This window comes from Somniosus microcephalus, chromosome 1 (assembly GCF_052327205.1).
Source record: "Somniosus microcephalus isolate GS21.2 chromosome 1, FLI_Smic_1.0, whole genome shotgun sequence".
NCBI lineage: Eukaryota > Metazoa > Chordata > Chondrichthyes > Squaliformes > Somniosidae > Somniosus > Somniosus microcephalus.
The window spans coordinates 262,088,305-262,115,609 of NC_140987.1; the positions used below are offsets into that span (position 1 = coordinate 262,088,305).

At 47.7% G+C, this 27,305-nt stretch overlaps 1 protein-coding gene across 1 annotated transcript in view; it reads right to left on the reverse strand.

The window, feature by feature from the left end:
- Window positions 1-27,305, reverse strand: part of susd1 (sushi domain containing 1) — a 296,951-nt gene that overhangs the window by 104,887 nt on the left and 164,759 nt on the right. The window contains exon 12 of the mRNA XM_085984560.1: window positions 4,645-4,824. Within this exon, the coding sequence (XP_085840686.1) occupies window positions 4,645-4,824 (180 nt within the window). The remainder of the gene's footprint in view (window positions 1-4,644; window positions 4,825-27,305) is intronic.

The following is a 27,305-nucleotide window of genomic DNA, read 5'->3' on the forward strand; positions in this document are numbered from 1 at the left end:
CTGCCCAATTTGATTTGTCCAGTTAATATGATAGTTAAAATGCCCCATAATTATAGCTGTTCCCTTATTGCAAGCCTCAACTATTTCCTGATTAATACTCCGTCCAACAGAGTTGCAACTGTTCGGAGGCCTATAGACTACGCCCACTAGTGTTTTTTTCCCCTTAATATTCCTTATCTCTACCCAAACTGTTTCACTATCCTGCTCCTTTGACCCAATATCATTTCTCTGTATTATAGTGATTCCTTCCTTTATTAACATAACCACCCCACCTCCCCTCCCTTCCTGCCTGTCCTTCCTGATCGTTAAATAACCTGGTATGTTTAATTCTCAGTCATGGTCACCCTGCAGCCATGTTTCTGTAATGGCCACAAGATCATACCCATATGTAGTTATTTGTGCCGTTAACTCATTCATTTTGTTACGAATGCTACGTGCATTCAGATAAAGAACTTTCAAATATGTTTTGTGACACTTAGTTCCTGTTTTTTCCCCTTTTACTACTTTACCTTTTACTCCATACCTTCTGTCCCTTCCTGACACGTTCTGTTTTTTAATTTCCCCACTGCTACCTAAGTCTATGACCTTCTCCGTTGTCATTTCTGTTATTTGTTCTCTAGAAACCTCCCCCCCACTAATTAGTTTAAAGCCCTCTCTACAGCCCTAGTTATATGATTCGCCAGGACTCTAGTCCCAGCACTGGCCAAGTGGAGTCCGTCCCAATGGAACAGCTCCCTCCTGTCCCAGTACTGGTGCCAGTGTCCCAAGAAGCAAAACCCATTTCTCCCACACCAGTCTTTGAGCCATGCATTTAACTCTTTAATTTTATTTATCCTAGCCAAATTCGCTCGTGGCTCAGGTAATAATCCAGAGATTATTACCCTTGAGGTTCTGTTTTTTAATTTGACCCCTAGCTGCTCATACTCCTTTGACAGAACCTTCTTCCTTGTCCTATCTATGTTGTTTGTACCAACATGGACCACGACAACTGGATCCTCCCCCTCCCACTCCAAGTTTCTTTCCAGCCCAGAAGAGGTGTCCTTAACCCTGGCACCGGGCAGGCAACACAGCCTTCGGGACTCCCGCTCTTGACTGCAGAGAACCCTATCTATCCCCTACCACTACAACATTTCTTTTTACTCCCTCCACTTGAATGGCCCCCTGTACCACGGTGCTGTGGCCAGGTTGCTCATCCTCCCTGCAGTCCCCGCTCCCGCCCTCACAGGGAGTAAGAATCTCAATCCTGCTTGACAAGAGCAAGGGCTGCAGCTCCTTCAACACTACATCCTGGATGCCTGTACATTTTTATAATAAATCTCCATCACCTCAGAACTTAACCCTTCCTGCATTAACACAAAATCTATTCGGCTCTGTTTTAAAACATCACCCACCCAACCTGCTGTGCAGAACTCCCTTTTTGTTGGGTTCCGGTCCCTCCATAAGTCTCTCAAATTTAAATTTGCCATCATTTTTACAATCATCCCTCTGGAGTTATCATCCTTAAAGGTCATCTGGGCTGAAATGTGCATCCGAGATAAAAATACATGAAAATCCCCCACTATACAAGGATTTTCCACCTATGCCGCTTCAGTGAATAACCCCCGAAAAAACTCGCGATGCTTGCAATGGTCGCTCGGTGCATAGATATTAAAGAGATTGCAATTAAAGCCCTCCATTTTTACCCTTAGCCGTAAAAATCTCCCCTCAGTGTCCTTGTTCACCAAGGCAACATTCTCTTTTATGGACGGACTCACCAAAACAGCCACCCCTCTACGGATATTGTTTGCACAACTTGCAAACACCTCTCCCTTCCAAACCTTCTGAACTCTTTCTAGAATATCCTCATCCCAAAAGGTTTCTTGCAGACACAAAAAGTCTGAACCTTTAAAACCCTGCAACAACTGCTGCAATTTCTTCTCACCCCTCAGTCCATTCACATTAATCGAGACCAATGTAATCATGGCTCCAAAGAAGGGAATTATTCCTGCTAATCTCCCCATCATTTAAACTCTGGCTCTTCCCTCCTCTCATGCTCCTTCTCAACTTTTCGGGCAGCTGTTGCTTTTTCCTGCAGCCTCCGGCTCTTTTTCACCTCCTCTTTGAACCCTCCCTGCTGTTTCAGCCTCTTCCTTGCATTATGTTTGGGCCCAGGAGCTGCCCTTTCTCCCTCCTTCTGCCCCTCACTACCCTTTCCCTTTCCACATGATGCCACCGCACCCCCGACTTCCATGTCTCTGTCCCCCTCTAATTCCTCACACTCAAGCTCTTCTGCAACCCCCTGTGCCTGCTCCCCGTCAGATACATAATCCTGCTCCCCGTCAGATACTTCATCTCCCATAGAGAGACTTCCTGCTATCGCAGTTTCTCCCACTGTACCACTCCCTTCGACCACATCTCCACCTCTGCCCCTTGCACCCTGTTCCCTCTCTCCATGGGACAATGGCGCGCCTAAATTGTTCCCTTCTGACGTCTCTATCTCGTCGATCCCCTCCTGCTGTCCCTTTAAGGCTCCTGCCTCTTGCACCCTCTCCCCGTCCTGCCCCCTCCCGCTCACCAAGATATCCGACTCCCCGCCTCTCCCCGCCCCACCTCCTCTCCCCCTGCAGCCACCAGACTCCCCAGGGGGAGCCGAACCGCACTAAGGCTCGAGTCCGCACTCGACCCTCGCTGCCCGCTGCTGTCTTTGTTCCACTCCACAGGACTCGGCGTGTTTTCCGCCATCTCCATCCCGTTCTCCGCTCCACCATCCTCTGCCTCTTCCTGAGCTCCTTTCTCCTTCAATTTACTGGCTGTGTCCTCTGACTGCACTGCTCCTCCGACCGTTCCACTCTCATCTCCTGCTCCTTCTCCCATCTCCTCATCACTCATATCGCTCCCTTCTGCCACACACTCACAGCGGGTGGGGCCTTTGTGACACACCTCACAGCTCTCCGACTTGCAGCTCCGAGCGATGTGTCCCGACTCACCGCAATTGTAACAATACAGGTCTGGACAGTTACTTACGAGATGGTCTTGTCCAAGACAATAATAGCACACCTTTACTTGGTTATCATGCAGCACACGAAAGGACTGCACTCCTTCCAGTGTCTCGAACTTCATACTGTACGGCAATGACCTCACCCCCTCTGGGAACTGCACCTTTACATACCGGGTTCTGTCTGCTACCCGTGTTCCCGGATAATAGCTCCTCTTTATTGCAGAACAGATTTTCATGTCCCACGACTCCAACTTTTTGCTTAGCACTTCGTCCTCAATGTAAACTGGCAAGTTTAAAAATGAAACCACCACCTCCTCTGAATATAACAGAGTCACCTGCAAGAATTTCTCACCAACTTTCTGACTGAGTAACAGTCTTCCCACCTCTTCACAGCCACTGACCGTCACCTCGAATCCCACACCCGGTTTTGGTCGGCAGGCAAAGCAGCATCCCTCGCCACAGTCCTCATGAACCGCCTGGATAATATCCCAAGCTCGAATCTTCTTAGCCTCACACTGCACCACCACTGTGTTTTCTTTACCAAACCTCCTGGGTCCCGGCCCAAATCTTTGGGCCTTTTTTTTCCTTTCCCGCCACAGTTTCTTCCCTCATTAAATTCCTCTCGGGAACACTGTCCTCTGAGGGGCCCAGCACTCCGGACCCCTCAGCAGCCATCTGGCTGTTTTTGTGGGCCAAAAAGGCCCTAAAACCTGAAAACAAAACCCAAAACCCACCACCAACTTTTTACAAAACTCCCTCCAACTCCCAGCTGCAATCAGGCAACCAGTAACACCTGGCTCACTCCTAGCCCCTCCCACCTAGCGAGTGCTACCCACTGAGCCACAGTCAACACTTATACTTATAATCACAAACCCAAATGAGAATAAATGGGCCTGTTCCCTGACACATTTGGGTAATAATTCAAAATATGCGTTGACAGGGAACCAGAACAAGTCAACTAAATTGCGGATTATGACACAGATCTCATTAAAAGTACACCATTGTTCTCCAGGCGACTGAAACTCCAGTCTAAAACTAAACGAGTTGTGATCGGCCCACGACCTGTATGAACATCTGGGTTGTTCTCAACAACAACCACAACAACTTGCATTTACATAGCGCCTTTAATGTGGTAAAACGTCCCAAGGCACTTCGCAGGAGTGATTATCAAACAAAATTTGATGCAAAGCCACATAAGGAGATATTAGGACAGGTGACTAAAAGCTTGGTCAAAGAAGTAGGTTTTAAGCAGCGTCTTAAAGGAGGAGAGAGAGAGGTAGAGAGGTGGCGAGGTTAAGGGAGGGAATCCCAGAGCTTAGGGCCAAGACAGTTGAAGGCACGGCCACCAATGGTGGGGCGATGAAAATCAGGGATAAGCAAGAGGCCAGAATTGGAGGAGTGCAGAGTCCCACGCTTGAAGAAGGTCTGTAACACAAATACACCATGTATGTGTCCAGTCAGAGGGCCACCAATAACAACTAATTATTATAAGGCAGAAATTCATGCCATCATGAAATGTTATGAAAGGAGTTTTTCCTTTCAATGGTCAGCTATCGTCAGATTTGCTGCAACTCATTACTGCTGATCTGTGACGCATTAGGGGTACAATATTCCTGCCAACAGCTGTTCCTCTTTTGTGTGCCTTGTGCACACAGATCCTTTATTACCTGTACAAATGAAATTAGCTCCTTCCCATTGTCCTCTGGCAGAACAGACCAATGTGCCACTTCCTCCTTCACTTACATAACCAGTCTGACAACGATACTGGATTTCACTTCCATATGTTGTCTGTCTGACTGATGGTGGCCACGCATTTGGCACGTGAGCTGGGGTCCCACAATCTACAGCTACGGAGAAGAAAATTAGATGAATTATAGCAACAGTTTAAGAAATGTATCATGCTCCTTTATGGTACACACTGACTGTATTTATCTTAAAACTCTCATCCTTGTTTCCAAATCCCTCCATGGCCTCACCCCTCCCTATCTCTGTAACCTCCTCCAGTCCTACAACCCTCCGAGATCTCTGCGCTCCTCCAATTCTGGCCCCTTGCGCATCCCTGATTTTCTTCGCTCCACCATTGGCGGCTGTGCCTTCAGCTGCCTGGGCCCTAAGCTCTGGAATTCCCTCCCTAAACCTCTTCACCTCTCTCTCCTCTATCAAGAAGCTCCTTAAAATCTACCTCTATGACCAAGCTGGTGGTCACCTGTCCTAATATCTCCTTATGTGGCGCGGCGTCAAATCATTTTTTTTGATAACGCTCCTGTGAAGCACCTTGGGATGTTTTACTACGTTAAAGGCACTATATAAATGCAAGTTGGTGTTATTGTTGTTCCGTTACCTTATAATAATGAACCTGATATTGGGCTGGAACTTGCTGGAAAGATAACGGTGTGTTAACGACGCACACCATTATAAAGGTGCAAATCGGCCAGCAAATTCAGGGGCTAAGGAGATACACCGTGAGTTGGGAATCTCCAGAACCTGCTGGTCGATTTACACCGCTCCACTGTTTGCTTTGTACAAACAGCAGCTCACCCTTAGCTTCCCTGGTATTTTTAAGAATTAGCTGGATTAGCCCATTATTTGCCCATTAAACTCACCGCAGAAAATTAAATCTAGTAATTAACAGCATAAGTACCTTTTTTAACAATGTGATCATTGGTAATGCAATGCCAATCAACCTCTCTGGCCCAGAAATTGAACAATTTAAACTGGGGAGTCTCATTCATTCAGGTAATCAATTGTTGTTAGATTTTAAGGATATTGTAGGAGTCTCTGCACTCCTAACAAAGAAGCTATAACTTACTGGAAGTTAACAAACTGAATTTATTGTCTAAGAACTTTACAAAACAAGAAACTACAGGAGAAGCACAAAACAGGTCTTTTCTCTTTCAATCCACACGAGGACTGGCTGGTCCAGCCCTCTACCTCTGATGTCATGACGTCATCACGTTTCCCGCCGAAGGGGACGTCACGTGACCCACATGATGACGTCATCGCGTCAGATCGCGATGTTGTCGATCTAGCTCTGTTTAACCAGAGCCAACTTGAAAGGTAATAACATTGGTTACAGACAATTAATGCTAGAGGTAATAACATTGGTTACAGACAATTATGTAAGTCACTTAGTGGTTTTGCCACAATATTACATTTAAAATTTTTACTTTGTTTTCTTACTTTTCCTTTCTGTCTCTTTTCTCTCTCTCTCTCTCTTAATCTATTCTTTCATTCCCTCTCTTTATTTCTCATTCTGTACCTGCTTTGATTCTAATTCACCCTATTTTCTTCTTGAGGAAGCGTAGGGGAGGTTTCCCCAGTGTCCTGGCCAATATTTATCCCTCAATCAACATCACTTAAACAGATTATCTGATCATTATCTAATTGCTGTTTGTGGGAGCTTGCTGTGCACAATATTGGCTGCCGTGTTTCCTACATTACAACAGTGACTACACTTCAAAAATACTTCATTGGCAAGTGCTTTGGGACTTCCTGAGAATGTGAAAAGTGCCATAAAAATACAAGTCTTTCTTTTATTTTTCTTTCTGTTTGCCATCTGACTGGCTGTACTTCAGCTCTTTATCTTAGCCCGTATAATTGCCGGTGGTGCAGGGTGTCTATCTTATCTTAATCTCTCCCATCACTGGCTGAACCGTTGCTAACATAACCTCATAATCTGCTGATTGCCGTTCATATGGAGGTGAGGGGAGGGGCAGCTGGGGGGTGTTACACGAGCCACATGCACTGGACTGAAATTGGTGATGAGTGAGAAACAGGAAGTGCCATTTCTCAAAGAGTAAAAGAGTGTAGTTAAGCTACGAGCAGCAAGGCCATTAGGAACCTATTCAACTGGGCAACGGGATCCAGAGAGGAACAGTGGAAAAAAAGAATGCAATGTTGTGTGGAAAGCGTTCTTAGGGTTGCCAACCCTCCAGCATTGCCCTGGAATCTCCAGGAATTAAAGGTTAATCTCCAGGACACTGCTGGGAGCAACACCCGGGAGAAAAATCACAGGGGTATTAAAAATGAAATGGTGTTTTATTCCCGTTTTCTATGCACACTTTTGTTTATTGGTTATAAAAGATACTGGAGATGGGGAAGAAAAGGCTCTTCGACTGGGCAGGGCTCTTGGACACCGGAGGTCATGTGATGGAACCTCCAGGAATACGTCCAACCAGAGTTGGCAACACTAAGAACGGTAGAGTCGAGAGCAGGAAGACAAACTGGTGACTTTCAGGTCAACTGAACGGTCAGAAGAAGTGACACAAAATAACAGTTTTATTTGGAGGGGAAGGAGGAAGACGTGGAGACAAAGTAAAGTTTTTATGAGAATGTAAAAGAGAAAAATATTTTTTGTGCAGCATGCTGAACTCTAGGTTCAAGTGTGTTAAAAATGTTAATGCTGAGATGAAGTCCCCCTTTATTTTAACTTTCCCCTCGATGATTGGCGATCACTGTAGGCATGTGTTTCTCATGCCATCCAAGATACTCCTGAAAATAACTGGCCCCACCTCTGTCCCGCTGATTGCAGTGCATACCAACCTTTGTCATCACTCCCCAAGGACCTAAACCATATTGCGCTGTAACACGAACAGGTCTAAAAACCTGCAGCACTTTCTCATTCTCAGACAGAATTCCAGTGGCAGAAGGGTCGGTAACCAGAGGACCCTGAGTTAAAATAATTGGCAGAAGAACCAGAGGCTACTCGAAGACAGTGGCCGCGATTTTGCTGGCGCTCAGAATCACAAAGATTGACAGCGGGTCGGTATCCCGCTGTAAACCCGCCTCCTTGTCAGTTTTCCAAGTGTTGGTTCTGAACAGACCCGACACCAAGTGGTGGGTCAGCCAATTTAGATGGTTAGAAGCTTATTAAAAGGTAGTTAAAAAACCATTTTCCCATGTGCTTACCATTTTACCAGGTTTTCAACGAGGTTCCCGGAGAGCGACTATCACGTCAGGTAAGTATGTCGGGTTCTCAATCACTGTGAATTGCTGTGAGCAGGTGAAAGCTGTAAAAGTGGTCTAAAACTTACCATTTCACAGCTGTCCACTTCATAATCTCAGAAGCTTCAGCCTTCAATATTTGGAACCCAATTTTGAGCTTTATGCACTTTTGAAGTGCTTGGAGTAATCTCTCTCTCCACTGTCACCTCCTTGGAACAACCTATCTCAACATTGATAGATTATTTCTGTCGTCTCAACCTCACCTGGCATCTATTCCATCAGCATCGGTGCCCTTGAAAAAATCTCACCTTGGTCCTCAGAATCCCAACACGATCAGCCCCAACACCAGCATCACCGGGCACACCAGCAGCACCAACATCCACACCAACCTTCTCCGCAATCAACTGATGCTGCACTGGATAAAGGACATCGTCGCCCATGTACATTGCTGCCCAGGACACGAGCGATGGCATCACCATGTCCAGATTTACTGCACTTGATGCTGTGCACCCTGGCTGCCACATGTTGCGCCAGGTTGGCGCCACGCCACACCAGCACCATAAAGCATCCCTGTAATGTCCAAGCCATTCCTTTCACACTCATCACCATTGTGGGCGGGTGGGGGGGGGAAATGTTATGTCTCACCATTCACTGGAACTCACTAAGATACTTTCAAAGGTGCACACAGATCTGTCCAAGAAGGCAAAGTGGTGACAATAAGGATTTCAATGCTTAACAACACATTAACAGAAAGTTTACACAACATTGGCTAAAACACCCAAGTGTCTACCCTTGTGTGTTGTTAGTTGGCATGATTAGACTAGGATGAGGGTGAGTGTGAGGGGTGGCTAGTGAGATGGGAAAGTGATAATGTAGATCGAGAGGGATGGGTGGAGGTGCAAGGTAAGTTGGTGTGAGTAAGGATGTGCAGGAGTAGGGTAGGGAAGGCAGAGTGATGGGGATGTGATGAGAGGCACAGCAGGATGAGTCATGGGGGAGAAATTCGGTTGTTAGCGCCACCAATTAGTGCCTAAAGAGGCCGAGAAGTGGGGCGCTAACCAACTAGCACCCAGGCGCAGCGAACCTAGCTCCTCGCCCCATATTGGGCATACATATAGCGCCGGCGTTAAATCTTACCGCCCACTCACGGGCGCAGGCAGATCATGACATCATTTGATTGTGCAACGCCTTTTGGGCGACCCGGACTGGAAATTCAGTGGCGCCCCCCTCCGTACCGCCTGGCGCTAATAAGGACATCTTACCTGGAGCCTTCCCCAGTCGCTCTCGGGCTGGAGGGGTGTTATTTAAAGGACACTGGTGTGGTTTGAAAGCGGCAGCCATTTTTAGCTCACAACTTCTTCCAGAGTTACAGAGAATTCCGGAGAGCTGCACACTGAGAGCCATTTCACCACTGAGCCAGCACTGGCAGAGGAACTTCAGCCTTCTGACCATCACCTTGCTGTTGGTGAGCTTTTACAACGGGAAAACTTCCTGTGCGCACTTATTATGGGGGCTGCATTGGAGGGGAACGTCCTGCTGCTGAATCATCGGGAAAGGGCACAGAGAAGCATGGAGAGAGGGGCAGGCATGGCCAGACGGAGGAGGGCCAACAGACGTCGCCACACCAGACCTTACGCTGGCAGGGTTTTCCGACAGCAGTTTTCCTACATGAACATGTCGGAGGAGCAGTGTATCAGAAGGCTGTGCTTTAGAAAGGAGGTGGTGACTGAGCTGTGCCACCTGCTTCAGCCAGATCTGCAGCCTCAGATCAGGTGCAGGACATCTCTGTCGGCGGCTGTCAAGATGACTGTTGCCCTAAACTTCTACGCAAGCGGCTCCTTTCAGACCACAACTGGGGACATAGCCAACATCTCGCAGTTTGCGGTGCATTGCTGCATCCGTCAAGTGACTGATGCCCTGTTTAAAAGGAGGCGGCAGTACATCTCCTTCCCAATGACCCCGGACAAGCAGCGGGAGCACGCAGAGGGCTTCGCTGCAACAGCGGACTTCCCCATGGTGCAGGGTGCCATTGACTGCACGCACGTGGCTTTGCGCGCACCTGTAGAGCATCCGGAGGAGTTCCGCAACCGCAAGGGGTTCCACTCCTTGAATGTCCAGCTGGTCTGTGACCACCGACAGCTGATCCTCGCAGTGAATGCGCAGTTCCCAGGCAGCAGCCATGACGCCTTCATCCTGCACCAGACTTCTGTTGCAGACCTTTTCGAGGCCCCGGCTCACCCAGGAGGCTGGCTTCTCGGGGACAAGGGCTATCCTCTGTGTCCGTGGCTGATGACCCGCCCCTTTAAGAGCTGGTCGGCGCCAATGTGTCTCGGGGAAAGTGATTATTGACAGCACCTGCGCTGTGCCCCACCGCCGCGAAATTGGGTTGTGCTGCCGGGTTAGCGCCTTAAGAGTATCGTGCAGCGCCTGATTTAGCGCCGCAATCATCTTCAGGGGTGCTACAACCCAATATCGCGCGAGGTGGCGCTAGATTGCGCATGGTGCTAAACTTTGCGCATCGCCAGGACTAGCGCCCCAAACGGGGCAATACCGAATTTCTCCCCCATAGAGTCATAGGGCTGGATTTTGACATTGGGGGCGGGCTGGGGGCGTGTCAGGTGGCCGACGGGTCAGGACCCTGCCTCCGATGTGAGGCAGAACAAAAGTGCGATTTTGCCCTAATTGGGCACTTGATTTCCAGCATGTGGGAACCCCTGGCCCAATGAGTCTTTTGATACTGAAACTCGCTTCCGATGACATCATCTATGCAGCTGGATTTAAGGCCTGCAAGCAGCCTTGGTTCTTTTTCAGCCTTACAACTTTATCAACATACTTCTGAGGGATTCCTACTGCTACAATGTCCAGCACCAGACCAAAGTGTGCACCCAGATTCGATGAGGCCTCCCTCTAAGCTCTGGTGGAGGGAGCAGGAGCAAGCAAGGAAGTGCTCTTTCCTTCCTCAGGGAGGAAAAAGCCTCCACAACAGACCAAAACTGTGTGGCTGCAAGTGGCACAGGAGGTGAATGTGATTTCAATCTGCAGCAGAACCTGGCTGCAATGCCAAAAGAGTTTTCATGACCTGCTCCACACAGGAAAAGTAAGTATTCCATCCCCATGACTCTCAATCTGATCCCCATCGCCTCTCATCACCAGCACTCTGCTTTGTCAACCTCCTCCTCCGCATCCCACTTCACCATTACATCCCTGCACCCTTACCCATTCCCTCTCTCTGTATGTTCACATTCACTTAACTATTCGACTATACAGCCCTCACACTCCCTATCATTGTGATGCTATGACAACAAGTTACAACACTCGGGGAGGGACCTTGGTCTTGGCACCTCACGCCATCTTTGTGTCCTTCTAAGCATCTATGCTATGGATTCTCTACACTCACTCCTTCATTCTCACTCAAACTCCACTTGTGTCCCTCATTGCAGGAAAAGAGTGCTCACAATAAGCGGGAGAGGACGAAGACAGGAGGAGGGCCACCCTCAATAGCCCAGCTCACCACTGCCAAAGAGGCGGCCCTGGAGATCGTGGGAGTGGAGGAGGATGCGCAACTGGGGGACGGACAGACGGATGCATCAGAGTAAGCTGGTGACAGAATAGTTTTTCATCTCTCTCATTGACATTGCATGAGTTACTGATATTGATTATGATGCTCTAACAGATTGACTTACGATCATCTGCACAATTCCATGTGCATGCAGCGTTTATCTCACATATCTAACTCTTTCCTTTACTCCCCCACAGGACCAGTGACAACCCCCCTCCCCACTGTCCAGGAGGAAAGGAAATAAATGGTTCCCATTCTTCTGGTATATACCTCAGTTGAGGAAGCGCTCAGTCAAGATGGGGAGAGGGGTTTCCCAGGAGGACACACTGGAGGTGGGTGTCAGGCTCGAAACTTCCACAACAATGAGTAGGCCTGCGAAAAGTGCCCCCAGACCTGAGACAACAAAGTTATGCCACCTGCAAATGATGATTGCTGAAAACTCCTATTTAATGGTGGAGCTGCAGCTGTTAGTAAGCAATCCACTTGTGAGGCCGCCAGTATTAACTGGCGTGTTCCAGAGGAGGCGTGCAGCACAGGGGAAAAGTGTTAAATTCAGAAAGGCCTGTCAAATTTGGATTAGAGAGGCACTTAACTGCAGGCTGGAGGCAGGATCGGAGTCGCCCGCCATTTTATGCGAATTTAACACCTCACACGTCTCCAATCCCGCCTCCTCGGGCCTGGCGAAATAGAGCTAATAGTGTCATAATGGCATTCAGCGTCAGAAAGAGGCCATTCGGCCCATCGAGTCCGTGCTGGCTCTCTGCAGAGCAATCAAGTCAGTCCCATTCCCCCGCTCTATCCCCGTAGCCCTGCAAGTTTATTTCCCTCAAGTGCCTATCCAGTCTCCCCTTGAAAACATTGGGCTGGATTTTGTCAATGAAGGCACATTGGGGGCGGGACTGCTGGGTTTCGGGATTCAGTCCCGCCCCCAGTGACGTCTGACCAACCCACGCAATTTTCCCTTGATTGGCCTTGTTAAGCCCACACCAGCCAATTAAGGGAAAGCCGGTAACAGATGATGTCAGCGTATGGCGCTTCATCTGTCGAACATTTTTTGACAGATGAATTGTCAGCGTTTGACAGCTTTGAGAAGTTGTCAAACACTGACAATCTCTGTTCTAAGGTGAGCCCCTGCACACAGGCTCACCAAGACCTCTCTCCTCAGCAGAAAGCAGATGGCTGCTGTATCTGAGATTGCAGCAGCCATTCTGTCATCTCTGCCGTTGAGATGAGGCACCTCCGGGTCCTCAAAGATTAAAGCCTGCAGAAAGAAGCAAAGGTAAGGAAACTTTTTCCAACACTTTACACTAACCTCTCATACTTACCTGTCCATAATTGTACAACGGACATTTCGACCTCTCTCACCCCCGCAGACCCACTACTTGCCTCATTGACCCTGGCGAGGTTCGCAGCAGTTGGGTAGCCTGCAATTGCAGGCGTAAAATGGGGATAAGCCTCAAAACTGCCTGTTAACTACCTGTTAACAGGCAGTTAATTGGCTCTAATCTCCTTCCCGCCTTGAGGAGATGGGTCCCTGCGCGACTCGGGGACCCGCCTCCTGGGAAGATGGCACGGAGGCGGGTTGGGAGCGGGGTCAGTACCCGTTCCCGGTTTCTGCCATTTTCCCGGCCATCCCACCTCTAAACCTGCCTCCCCAGGGCTGAGAAAATTCCCCCCATTGAGTGTCTCCGCTTCCACCACTTCCGTCGGAAACGAGTTCCAGGTCCTCACCATTCGCTGCGTAAAAAAGTTTTTCCTCACATCCCCCCTGTATCTCTTGCCCAAAACCTTAAATCTGTGTCCCCTAGTCCTTGTACCATCAACTAGTGGGAACAGCCTTTCTCCGTCTAGCCTATCCAAACCTATCATAATCTTGTACACCTCTATCAAATCACCCCTCAACCTCCTTTGCTCTAATGGAAACAAATCCAGCTTTTCCAACCTGCCCTTGTAGCTAAGATCCCCCATCCCCAGAACCATTCTGGTAAATCTCCTCTGCACCCTCTCAAGGGCTTTCACATCCTTCCTAAAGTGTGGTGACCAGAACTGGACGCAATACTCCAATTGTGGCCTGACCAGCACTTTATAAAGATTCAGCATAACTTCTCTACTTTTGTACTCAATACCTCTATTTATGAAGCCCAAGATCCCATATGCTTTGCTAACCACTCTCTCAATATGCCCTGCCACCTTCAGGGACCTATGCACATTAACTGCGAGGTCCCTTTGTCCCTGCACACTCTTTAAAACTGTGCCATTAAGTGTATATTTCCTCTCCCTGTTCCTTTTGCCAAAATGCATCACCTCACACTTCTCCATATTAAGTTCCATCTGCCACTTGTCTGCCCATTCTGCTAGCCTTTCTATGTCCTGTTGCAGTCGATTGGTATCGTCATCACTGTTTGCCACACCCCCAAGTTTGGTGTCATTGGCAAATTTAGAAATTCTACTTTTACTTCCAATATGCAGGTCATTTATATATATCAAAAAAAGCAGTGGCCCCAGCACTGACCCTTGGGGAACACCACTGTCTACCATCTTCCAGTCTGAAAAACAGCCAATTACCACAACTCGTTGTTTTCTGTCCTTAAGCCAATTCCTTATCCAAGCTGCCACTGACCCACCTATTACACGAGCCTCAATTTTGTTAACTAGCCTTCTATGTAGTACTTTGTCAAACGCCTTCCTAAAATCCATGTAGACAACATCCATTGCATTCCCTTCATCGATCCTCCCTGTTACTTCATCAAAAAATTCAATTAGATTAGTCAAACATGATCTGCCTTTTACAACTCCATGTTGGCTCTCCTTAATTAGCTTAAACCTCTTCAAGTGTCCGATAATTTTTTCCTTGATTATTGTTTCTAAAACTTTACCCACCACTGTAATGTATGTACCTTTAAGGGGGGAACTACTTTGTACAGCTCATGTATACTGTAGTACCGGCAGTGACCACACCTGTATATAACGCTGAGTAGTAATCTGTACAGTTCAGTTGCAGTTTGAACCACGATGAGTAAAAATCTGTTCTCCGTTCTCCGCAGTCCGTTTCTTATTATACACGGACGTAACATTGGCGACGAGGCAGGTTCGAAACTACCTGCAACTCTGCATCACCTCCCAGGGATTCGTTCCTGGGGATAAGTGGATTGGAGGTCAAGGCCAGAGACTCGGGCGTCGACCACGGGCAACCGCCCCGTCATCCAGCAGAGACTCGAGAATTGCGGGGGAGGCTGTCGAGAGCCAGGCTTGGCTTTCCAGTCGAGGTGGTCCAGCGAAACGGGCTGGCAACAAGTAGTGCGCAGACCCTTCCCGGACGGCGGTGGGCTAGAGCCCGACCCAGCGGCACAGCAAAGGGCCGAGCAGCGTCGACGGGGAGAGAGAGAGAGGGCAGAGCGCACAGGGCGCAGCCGGTGTTCAGGGGCCGAGCAGCGTCGGAGGGAGAGAGAGAGGCGCAGAAACCTACAGGGCACCGCCATTGCCACGAGAACCGCCGGGAGCGGCGTCGGCAGCAGCAGGGGAGGAAGGAAAGCGCGGGAGACGCCATTTTAAGCCATTGGGAGATGCCATTTTAAACCACACCCAAAATGCCGAAGAGTGGCAGTATCACCGCATTTGACAATGAAGTCGAAGATTGGACTACATATGTCGAACGAATAGAGGTGTACTGCAAGGCAAATGAGGTGTTAGATGACAAGAAAGCGTCGGTATTGTTAAATTTAATAGGTGCAAAGACGTATGGTTTATTACGAAATCTAGTAACCCCAACGAAGCCAATGGAAAAGAGTTTTGAAGACATAGTAACGATACTAAAGGAACATTTAAACCCCACACCGCTGCTGATAGCAGAAAGATTCAAGTTTCACAAACGGAACCAGCGTAAGGATGAAAGCAATGCTGATTATTTAACAGAACTGCGCAAACTATCAAAACACTGCCAGTTTGGAGCAGGACTGGCAGATACCTTAAGGGACAAGTTTGTGTGTGGGCTTCAAAGTGAAGGAACCCAGAAACGGCTTTTATCTGAAAAGGACCTTACGCTGGAAAAGGCTTTCAGCATTGCAGTATCATATGAAGCAGCAGCACGGGGCGCTGCAGAGGTACAACAGAGACCGCAAGAACATGGCACAAACGATATGTCATATGGAACAGAGAAGTGCTATCGCTGCGGCAGAACAACACATGACCAGAATGATTGCTGGTTCAAAGACAAAGTGTGCAGACAGTGTGGAAAAGTGGGACACATAGCACGAGTCTGCAGGTCGGGAAAGAAAACCAGCAATAAGAAACCGACCAAAGGGAAGTACAAGAAGGTACATAAGATAACGGAGAATAGTTCAGACGAACAAAAGAGTGATAACGACTCCGAAAGCAGGGAACTGAGTTGTCTGAAACTACATAATGTGATCACAACGGAGGATCACCGAACCATTTGGGTCACTCTCAAGATAGCAGGATTCCAGATAAAGATGGAATTGGACACAGGATCAGCTCTAACAGTCATAAACCGACGGGACTACGAGCGGCTATTCTCACACATGCCCTTGAGAGACACAAAAATTATTTTGAAGACGTACACGGAGCAAAAAGTCTACCCCAAAGGAAAAATAAGGGTGACCGTTATATATAACGGTAAGGAAACACCAAAACTAGACCTGTATGTATTGCAAGATGGAGGACCACCATTACTGGGACGTGAATGGATCCGGAAGATACAACTGGATTGGCATTCCATACAGGCACTGACTGTGGCTGACAAAAAGGATGACGACGTCACACCTGGGCGACTGTCAAAGGTCCTAACTGACGTGAAAGAAGTGTTCCAGCAAGGGCTCGGAACACTAAAAGGCATGACAGCGATGATTAAAATTGAAGAAAACGCAAGCCCCAAATTTTTTAAGGCCAGATCCACCCAGCCGTCGAAGCAGAGCTGGAAGGTTTGGAACGTTCAGGAGTACTGTCCAAAGTGGACTGGAGCGAGTGGGCTACACCCATCGTTCCTGTAATGAAGAGGTCATTGAGTAATACGCCTGGGGAACCAAACAAGGTTCGCATCTGTGGGGACTTTAAGGTGACAGTGAACCCAGTCCTTCACACGGTACAATATCCGCTTCCGCGGATAGAAGATATTTTCGCCTCGCTATCTGGAGGGAAACGCTTTACTAAGATTGGTCTGGCTCAGGCATACCTGCAAATGGAGGTAGAAGAAGCCTCGAAACAGTACCTCATGATCAACACTCATAAAGGTCTCTACCAATACAACCGGCTGGTGTTCGGGGTACCATCAGCTCCGGCTATTTGGCAAAGGGCAATGGATCAAGTCCTGCAAGGGATTTCAGGGACCCAGTGTTATTTGGATGATATCCTGGTCACGGGCGAAAATGACAGTGATCACCTTGCCAACCTGGAGCAGGTGCTCACCAGATTGAAGGAATATGGGCTCCGAGCTAATCGCCACAAATGCGAGTTTTTCCAGAAGCAGATCTCGTATTGTGGCCACGTTATTGATGAAGAGGGGTTACATAAGTCCCCTGAAAAGATTGAGGCAGTCGTCAAGGCTCCAGCACCGGAAAATGTGTCACAACTGAGGTCGTTCCTCGGGCTGGTGAACTACTACCATAAGTTCTTGCCAAATTTGTCTACCGTACTACACCCACTGAACACCCTACTGCAAACGGGGGTACCATGGAAGTGGAACGACGAATGTAAACGAGCTTTCGAGAAGAGCAAAGAATTGATCACATCAAAAGAGGTGTTGGCTCATTTCAACCCAGCACTACCAATTCGGTTGGCGTGTGATGCATCACCCTATGGCATTGGAGCGGTGCTGTCGCACAAATTCTCGGACGGCTCAGAGAGGCCAATTGCCTTTGCGTCACGATCACTAACCTCAGCCGAGCGTAACTACGCCCAGATTGACAGGGAGGCCCTCAGCCTAGTGTGGGGAGTGAAAAAGTTCAACCACTATCTGCACGGGCAGAAGTTCACCTTGCTGACTGACCACCAACCACTTGTCTCCATCTTTAATCCAAAGAAGGGCGTTCCGGTGATGACTGCGCAACGGCTACAAAGATGGTCCCTTTTTCTAGGGGCAAACCAATATGAAATCGAGTATAAGGGCACGAAACGGCATGGAAATGCTGATGGGCTATCACGCCTGCCACTGCCTACTGTGGAGGAAGCACCAGCAGTGGAACCTGTCGAAATATTTCATTCGACTATAATTGAACGCTTGCCTGTAACTAACGCTGATATAGAGGAGACCCGAAATGACCCGACACTGTCTCGGGTATATGACTTGACGGTGAAGGGATGGCCAACACATGGCGACTCACTGTTGCCAGCATTCTCATCCAGAAGAGAACAGCTGTCAGTATGCCAGGGGACCTTGATGTGTGGATCCCGAGTGGTAATTCCACCCAAGTTAAGGGAGAGAGTGCTAAATGAGCTTCACGAAGGCCATCTGGGAGGGGTGAAAATGAAAAGCCTTGCTAGGGCTTATGTGTGGTGGCCGGGGATCGATCAGCAAATCGAGGACCTGACAAAGAGCTGCTCAGGATGCCAGAGGTCCAAAATGCACCACCACATGCCCGTCTACACCCATGGGAGTGGCCCTCATCTCCATGACAACGGGTGCATATTGATTTTGCTGGTCCATTCATGGACTCAATGTTTTTAATAGCCGTGGATGCGCACTCGAAATGGCCTGAGGTGATCAAAATGTCCTCCACCACCACGGAGAAAACTATTGCAGTCCTACGGACCATATTTGCCAGGAACGGCTTGCCAGAGCAGATTTGCTCTGATAACGGACCACAGTTTGTGTCCGAGGAGTTTCGAAGATTTATGAAGAGGAATGGGGTAAAGCATTACACATCCGCCCCGTATCATCCAGCCACAAATGGATTGGCTGAGAGGTTCGTACAAACCTTTAAGAAAGCAGTAAGGGCCATATGCGATGACGACATTCCACTTCAGCATAAGGTGGACAATTTCCTGTTAGCCTACAGAAATGCGACACATGCAGTCACCAACCAGACCCCAGGCATGATGTTCTTTAACCGAAGGTTGAGATCTCGTATGGATTTGCTCAGACCAAATGTACGAAGAGATGTTGAGAATAAGCAATTCCAGCACATCAATGAGAAGCCGACAAGGAGCTTCAATGTAGGGCAACCAGTCTTGGCCCGCGACTACCGAACAGAGAAATGGCAACCAGGAACGATATGCACACGGCAGGGGCCACTAATGTACACACTGGATGTTGGGGAGAACATTGTGAGACGCCATGTTGACCAGATCCTAGAGTCACAGGAACAAGTCAACCCCATGTCTCGCCCATACGTACCTGGTGATGAACCCGACATACCGGTAGCATCTACCCCAGAAACAGTAGCATCGGAAGCTGATGAACCAACCGACGACAGGGGACCAGAATCGCCTCCACACCAAGAGCAAGACACTCAGGAAAGGCGCTATCCAGAAAGGATCAGGAAGCCTCGCCAAAGACTGAATTTATAAATAGACTGTTTTCAGTTAATGTTGCATGTTAAAAGTGTTAATTGTAATTAGTTGATATTTAATTGTTAAATGAATGTTATGCTACTGTTAATCTAAAAGGGGAGGAATTATAGTGTATGTACCTTTAAGGGGAGAACTACTTTTTACAGCTCCTGTATACTGTAGTACCGGCAGTGACCACACCTGTATATAAACCCTGAGTAGGGATCTGTACAGTTTAGTTTTAGAGTAACCCTTATCCAGTAAACACCTGTTGATTGTTCCCTGCAGTCTCTTGTCTCATTATTGAAGGAAACACAACATCAAGATACACGGATCTAACAGATGGGGCCAGGCTTCCCTCAATTTTAATTTCCTTAAAAACTTCTAAGAGCAATGGACTTAAAATCTCGAAAAATTCTTTATAAAATTCTGCACTTAGTCCATCGGACCCTGGGCTTTTCCCCCACTTCATTCCACTTATTGCTACTTTTATTTCCGCTAATCATACTTCTTTGTCACACATGCTTCTCTCATCCTCCTTTAAACCCTCTTCAATAAAAGCAGTAACCTTCTCCATCGCCAAATTGGAAATGTCTTCTTTTGTATATAACTCTTGATAAAAGCTGCTAGCCGCCTCTAAAATCTCCCCACTTTCATGAATGATCTTCTCCCCAACCTTCAACTCTTCAATTAACGATAATCTCTGTCACAGCTTCTCTTGCTCTAGAATATATCTAGTGCATCTTTCGCCCTCCAATGCATCGCTAGCCTTTGCACGGAGAATGGCCCCCTTGCATTTTTCAGCTTGCAATAATTCCCACTCTTCCTTTAGCACCCAGAACTTAGTCTCAGCTCCCTTATCCCCTCCGTCCACTGCTTTACAGACATCCGTAAACCTTTTGTTTATATTCCCTTCTCGACGCCGGATAGCTGCCGCCCTCTTTTTCCCATAACGTACCGAAAAAACTTTCACCTCATATTTGAAATTATCCCACCAAACTCTTCTTTCTTTCAAGAACAAAGGTTCCTTCCGAGCATTCTTTATTATATTTATAATCCCTTCTTTATAAGCAATTTCTTTCAGGTATTTATTGATTGTTTAAAATCCACACCCCTGACCCGATCTTAACTCTGCTGTTCCTAATTCTAAGAACCAAAGCCGAGTGGTCACGAAAAAATAAGTTTTTATAATAAATCTCCATCACCTCAGAACTTAACCCTTCCCGCAATAACACAAAATCTATTCGGCTCTGTTTTAAAACATCACCCACCCAACCTGCTCTGGAGAACTCCCTTTTTATGGGGTTCCGGTCCCTCCATAAGTCTCTCAAATTTAAATTTGCCATCATTTTTACAATCATCCCTCTGGAGTTATCATCCTTAAAGGTCATCTGGGCTGAAATGTCCATCCAAGATAAAAATACATTAAAATCCCCTACTATACAAGGATTTTCCACCTCTGCCGCTTCAGTGAATAGCCCCAAAAAAAACTCGCGACGCTTGCAATGGTCGTTCGGTGCATAGATATTAAAGAGATCGCAATTAAATCCCTCCATTTTTACCCTTAGCCGTAAAAATCTCCCCTCAGTGTCCTTGTCCACCAAGGCAACATTCTCTTTTATGGACGGACTCACCAAAACAGCCACCCCTCTACGGATATTGTTTGCACAACTTGCAAACACCTCTCCCTTCCAAACCTGCTGAACTCTTTCTAGAATATCCTCATCCCAAAAGGTTTCTTGCAGACACAACAAGTCCGAACCTTTAAAACCCTGCAACAACTGCTGCAATTTCTTCTCACCCCTCAGTCCATTCACATTAATCGAGACCAATGTAATCATGGCTTCAAAGAAGGGAAGTGTTGTGTATGTAATATGTGTGCTACTTTGAACCTATGGACAGGACTGCACTACTTGTAGGGCGTAGTGATACGCAGTACCACTCCTGGCCATAGGGGTATAAATAGTACTGTGGGTACTGATCTCCCCTCAGTTCCCGCCTGTGGGCATGAAGTAAAGACCTACGTATAGTCCCTACCTCCAACCAGTAAAGACCTGTTTGAGTTATACGTTTAAGTCTTTGTGTTAATTGTTCAATACAATACACATACTTAACACTGGCGACGAGTCAGGTTCTTACCCTGCGGCAGTTGAAGAGAGGTTTCAAACATCACCACCCCACTAGAAGCGACAGGCTTTAGGACTCTGAAGCCTCCATCAGCGACTGAGCACTGGAGTGCAGCAGCCATCCTGACAGCTTCCAGCGACTGACAGAAGTCTTTCTGCAGTTTCCTTGTTCAACCTAGGTGGTGGGGTAAGCCGTGCAGCGTTGGCTGCAGAGACAGGGCTGGGGAAGTTGGAGAAGATAAGGGCGATCGCAATCCCTGATAAGAGCCGCGGTGAAACGCGCGAGCGGGTAAGCCAGAGCCCGGGAGGGAGCGAGCAAGAGCCGCGTGAGCGGGTGAGCCAGAGGCCGGGAGCCGCTTCAAGTGTGAGGCGCAGCGCGGGCCAGCGATCGGGACCAAAGATAAGGGCCGCACTCGGACTGAAAGGCGCGGCGGCTGCAGAAGCTCAAGGTGCGAGAGCCGCGGTGCACAGCGCGGGCTATCGATCGCGGCGAAGATAAGGGCCGCACTCGGGGGCTGAAGGGAGATGGCGTCGGGGGACGGTTGAAGACCGCCAAGCGCGGGAAAACCGCCATTTTGTGGGCGGAGGACGACGGCAAGAGCGGGAAGCCGCCATCTTTGATAACAAGTAAACAAAATAAAATCTGAGAAATTGCAAATCTACAATGCCTAAACACGGGAATATTAACACCTTTGATAGTGACCTCGAAGATTGGGCCATATATGTTGAAAGAGTAAAAAATTATTGTAAGGCCAATAAAATTCGTGACCAAGATAAAGCTCTAACATTATTAAATTTAATGGGTGCGAAGACATACGGGCAATTGAAACACCTGTTATCACCAGATGAACCGGCGGATAAGACGTTCGATGAGATTGTTACTGTCCTGAAAGATCATCTAAACCCCACGCCGCTGATGCTAGCGGAACGATTTAAATTTTACGACAGAAGGCAGCTACAGCATGAAAGCAATGCTGAATATTTGCTGGAATTGCGTAAATTAGCGAAATATTGCCAGTTTGGAACGGGACTGACAGATGCACTACGAGACAAATTTGTGTGTGGTTTATTTAAACAGGATACACAAAAGCGACTGCTCGAGGAGAATGAGCTGACGCTTGAGAAGGCGGTCACTATGGCAGCAGCACACGAAGCCGCAGCAAGAGGCACGGCAGTAATGCAGCTACGGTCACCGGAGCTCAGTGCACACAAATTGGGTGTGAGTTCTGGCAAATGTTATCGTTGTGGAAAGACAACGCATGATCAGAACCAGTGTTGGTTTAAAAACCAAGAATGTAGAACTTGTGGTAGGCTTGGACATATAGCTAGAGTATGCAGGCCAGGGAAGAAGACCAGCAACAAGAAGTCACCGCAAGGAAAATACGCAAAGGTACACAAGGTGACCGAACAGGAGTCCGATTCAGACGCTAGCAGTAATGAACTGGCTAGCTTAAGCTGTAATGAACTGGCTAGCTTAAGAGTACTCAACGCTGGTAAGGGTGCAGACCTCCAGACAATTTGGGTCACTCTTCAGATAGAAGGAGTCCAAGTAAAACTGGAATTGGACACTGGATCGGCATTGACGGTCATAAATAAGAAAGATTACGGAAAGTTATTCCAACATATTCCCCTACAGGATATGGGGATTATATTGAAAACATACACGGGGCAAAGAGTGTACCCCATCGGGAAAATAGAGGTTGCAGTGGTCCACAAGGGCGAAGACAGTCAAATAATGGACTTATATGTGATATCTGAAGGAGGTTCTCCACTACTAGGACGGGAGTGGATTAGGAAAATGAATATGGACTGGCATTTCCTACAAACAATAACGAGTGAGAACTCGGTGAAGATAGTCGGCCCAGACTCTGGAACAGATGATGGTAAGCCCAACTCAGGTGCAAAAGACAAAGTTTCAGCACAGAATTCCACTGAGCAACAACAACATAGTTTAACTGTGGATTCTGAGTCTGGCAAGTCTACTGATGTGCCCATTTCTGAGGGACACCGGGCTCGAACTCAACTCCATTTCAAACTACAACAGCAATTAGAACAAATGCTTCGCCGTTTTGAGCAAGAGTTGAATGCAACGAAAGAGTTCTTTGATATAGAGTTGGAGAATCTGGAAAGACAACAGAAGCAGCTGATGGAGAAAATGGAGCAGGAGCACACAAAACGTCTGATGCCAGAGGAGTTAACGGTCAGCCAACTCCTGCATATGCTGAAGGACAGGACTCTGAAATGGGAAAAACTTGAACACGAACTTCAATATTCAAACGAAAGGGGTTCGGAGCTCTCAAAGGTTATTGGAAGAGCTGAGGTGGCAACACAGACTGAGATGACTGCAACAGAGCAGCCCTTGGATGCCAAAAGTACGCTGACTCACGTCAACGTAGAACAACAGACCGCTGAAACAGCTGCTCCGGTAGAGGGATTGAATAGTCCGATCAATCAATCTCCAAAAGAAGTTGAAGTAGTAAAATCTCAAATGAGGTCATTAGTAAACGACTTGCTGAAAGCCCAGAAAAGGCTGGATGAAGAGGTACGCATGAAGAAGTCTCTTCAGGAAAGATGTCTGGACTTGGAACAAAAGCTGGCTAACGCCCAGCTGGGTATGGAGGAAATAGAAGACCCTCTCGCTGGCCTAGATCAGGACGACACCGAATATTACTATGTCCTGTCCTGCCCAACTTGTAACTTCGACTCCCACCATACAGAAATCATGGAGGAGCACCGAAAGTCTACGGAACATCGGGAGAAGGTGGCTCTACTACGGAAAAAGGAGGAAGAGAAGGAGGAACTGCGCATGCAGCTGGCAGCTGACAGTGGAGCCCAGAGAGTCTCCAAGAAGCAGAAAAGGAAAAGTCGAAACAGAAGATGACCCATCTGAACCATTATTGCCTCTACCAGATCACACACGTGGTCCCTCCGAACGGAGCCAATTCAGTTCGGAAGTTCAAACTGTTAAATCCATGGAAGGACTATTGAATGAGTCACTCCAGCAACGTGAACCGACTACACCACAGAGATTGAATCTGTGAACTGTTTTCCGCAGAGACTGAATCTGTGATCTGTTTTGACATGAAGTTATCTATGTATCTATGTTATTCTGTTATGTAAACCTGAAGTTATATATGTATATATGTTATTACGTTATGTTAAATGGGGAGATGACTGTAAAGCTAGGAAGGGAGGAATGTTGTGTATGTAATATGTGTGCTACTTTGAACCTATGGACAGGACTGCACTACTTGTAGGGCGTAGTGATACGCAGTACCACTCCTGGCCATAGGGGTATAAATAGTACTGTGGGTACTGATCTCCCCTCAGTTCCCGCCTGTGGGCGTGAAGTAAAGACCTACGTATAGTCCCTACCTCCAACCAGTAAAGACCTGTTTGAGTTATACGTTTAAGTCTTTGTGTTAATTGTTCAATACAATACACATACTTAACAGGAAGTATGCCTGCTAATCTCCCCATCATTTAATCTCTGGCTCTTCCCTCCTCTCATGCTCCTTCTCAACTTTTCAGGCAGCTGTTGCTTTTTCCTGCAGCCTCCGGCTTTTTTTCACCTCCTGTTTGAACCCTCCCTGCTGTTTCAGCCTCTTCCTTGCATTAAGTTTGGGCCCAGGAGCTGCCCTTTCTCCCTCCTTCTGCCCCTCACTACCTTTTCCCTTTCCACATGATGCCACCCCACTCCCGACTTCCATGTCTCTGTCCACCTCTAATTCCTCACACTCAAGCTCTTCTGCAACCCCCTGTGCCTGCTCCCCGTCAGATACATAATCCTGCTCCCCGTCAGATACTTCATCTCCCATAGAGAGACTTCCTGCTATCGCAGTTTCTCCCACTGTACCGCTCCCTTCGACCACATCTCCACCTCTGACCCTTGCACCCTGTTCCCTCTCTCCATGGATAATATCATGCAGCACACGAAAGTACTGCACTGCTTCCAGTGTCTCAACCTTCATACTGTACGGCAATGACCTCACCCCCTCTGGGAACCGCACCTTTACATACCGGGTTCTGTCTGCTACCCGTGTTCCCGGATAATACCTCCTCTTTATTGCAGAAAAGATTTTAATGTCCCACGACTCCAACTTTTTGCTGAGCACTTCGTCCTCAATGTAAACTGGCAAGTTTAAAAATGAAACCATCACCTCCTCTGAATATAACAGAGTCACCTCCAAGAATTTCTCACCAACTTTCAGACTGAGTAACAGTCTTCCCACCTCTTCACAGCCACTGACCATCACCTCGAATCCCACACCCGGTTTTGGTCGGCAGGCAAACCAGCATCCCTCGCCACAGTCCTCATGAACTGCCTGGATAAAATCCCAAGCTCGAATCTTCTTAGCCTCACACTGGACCACTACCGTGTTTTCTTTACCAAACCTCCTGGGGTCCCGGCCCAAATCTTTGGGCCTTTTTTTTTCCTTTCCCGCCACAGTTTCTTCCCTAATTAAATTCCTCTCGGGAACACTGTCCTCTGAGGGGCCCGGTGACCCCTCAGCAGCCATCTGGCTGTTTTTGTGGGCCAAAAAGGCCCTAAAACCTGTAAACAAAACCCCAAAACCCACCACCAACTTTTTACAAAACTCCCTCCAACTCCCAGCTGCAATCAGGCAACCAGTAACACCTGGCTCACTCCTAGCCCCTCCCACCTAGCGAGTGCTACCCACTGAGCCACATTCAACACTTATACTTATAATCACACCCCCAAATGAGTATAAATGGGCCTGTTCCCTGACACATTTGGGTAATAATTCAAAATATGCGTTGACAGGGAACCAGAACAAGTCAACTAAATTGCGGATTATGACACAGATCTCATTAAAAGTACACCATTGTTCTCCAGGCGACTGAAACTCCAGTCTAAAACTAAACGAGTTCTGATCGGCCCACGACCTGTATGAACATCTGGGTTGTTCTCAACAACAACAATAACAACTTGAATTTACATAGGGCCTTTAATGTGGTAAAACGTCCCAAGGCACTTCACAGGAGCGATTATCAAACAAAATTTGATGCCAAGCCACATAAGGAGATATTAGGACAGGTGACCAAAAGCTTGGTCAAAGAAGTAGGTTTTAAGCAGCGTCTTAAAGGAGGAGAGAGAGAGGTAGAGAGGTGGCGAGGTTAAGGGAGGGAATCCCAGAGCTTAGGGCCAAGACAGTTGAAGGCACGGCCACCAATGGTGGGGCAATGAAAATCGGGGATAAGCATGAGGCCAGAATTGGAGGAGTGCAGTGTCCTGCCCTTGAAGAAGAGATTAGCATGCAAAATTAAGGCACATGGGATTGGGGGCAAGGTATTGACTTGGATAGAGAACTGGTTGGCGGACAGAAAGCAAAGAGTTGGAATAAACGGGTCGTTTTCCGAGTGGCAGGCAGTGACTAGTGGGGTACCACAAGGATCAGTCCTAGGACCCCAGCTGTTCACAATATATATTAATGATCTGGACGAGGGAATTGGATGTAATATCTCCAAATTTGCAGACGACACAAAGCTGGGTGGGAGGGTATGCTGTGAGGAGAATGTCGTGAAACTCCAGGATGATTTGGACAGGTTGGGTGATTGGGCAGAAACATGGCAAATGCAGTATAATGTGGATAAATGCGAGGTTATCCACTTTGGTGGCAAAAACAGGAAGGCAGATTATTATTTGAATGGCAATAGATTGGGAGAAGGGGAAGCGCAAAGAGACCTGGGTGTTCTTGTGCACCAGTCGCTAAAGGTAAGCATGCAGGTGCAGCAGGCGGTTAAGAAGGCAAATGGTATGTTGGCCTTCGTAGCAAGACGGTTCGAGTACAGGAACAAGGATGTCTTGCTACAGTTGTACAGGGCCTTGGTGAGACCGCACCTTGAACATTGTGTGCAGTTTTGGTCGCCTTACCTGAGGAAGGACGTTCTTGCCATAGAAGGAGTGCAGCGAAGATTCACCAGGCTGATACCTGGGATGGCAGAAATGACGTATGAGGAGAGATTGTGTCGATTGGGCTTATACTCACTGGAGTTTAGAAGATTGAGAGGGGATCTCATCGAAACCTATAAAATTCTGTCAGGCCTGGACAGACTAGATGCAGGAAGGATGTTTCTGATGGCCGGGGAGTCCAGAACCAGGGGTCATAGTCTAAGGATAAGGGGTAAGCCAGTTAGGACATAAATGAGGAGGAATTTCTTCACCCAGAGAGTG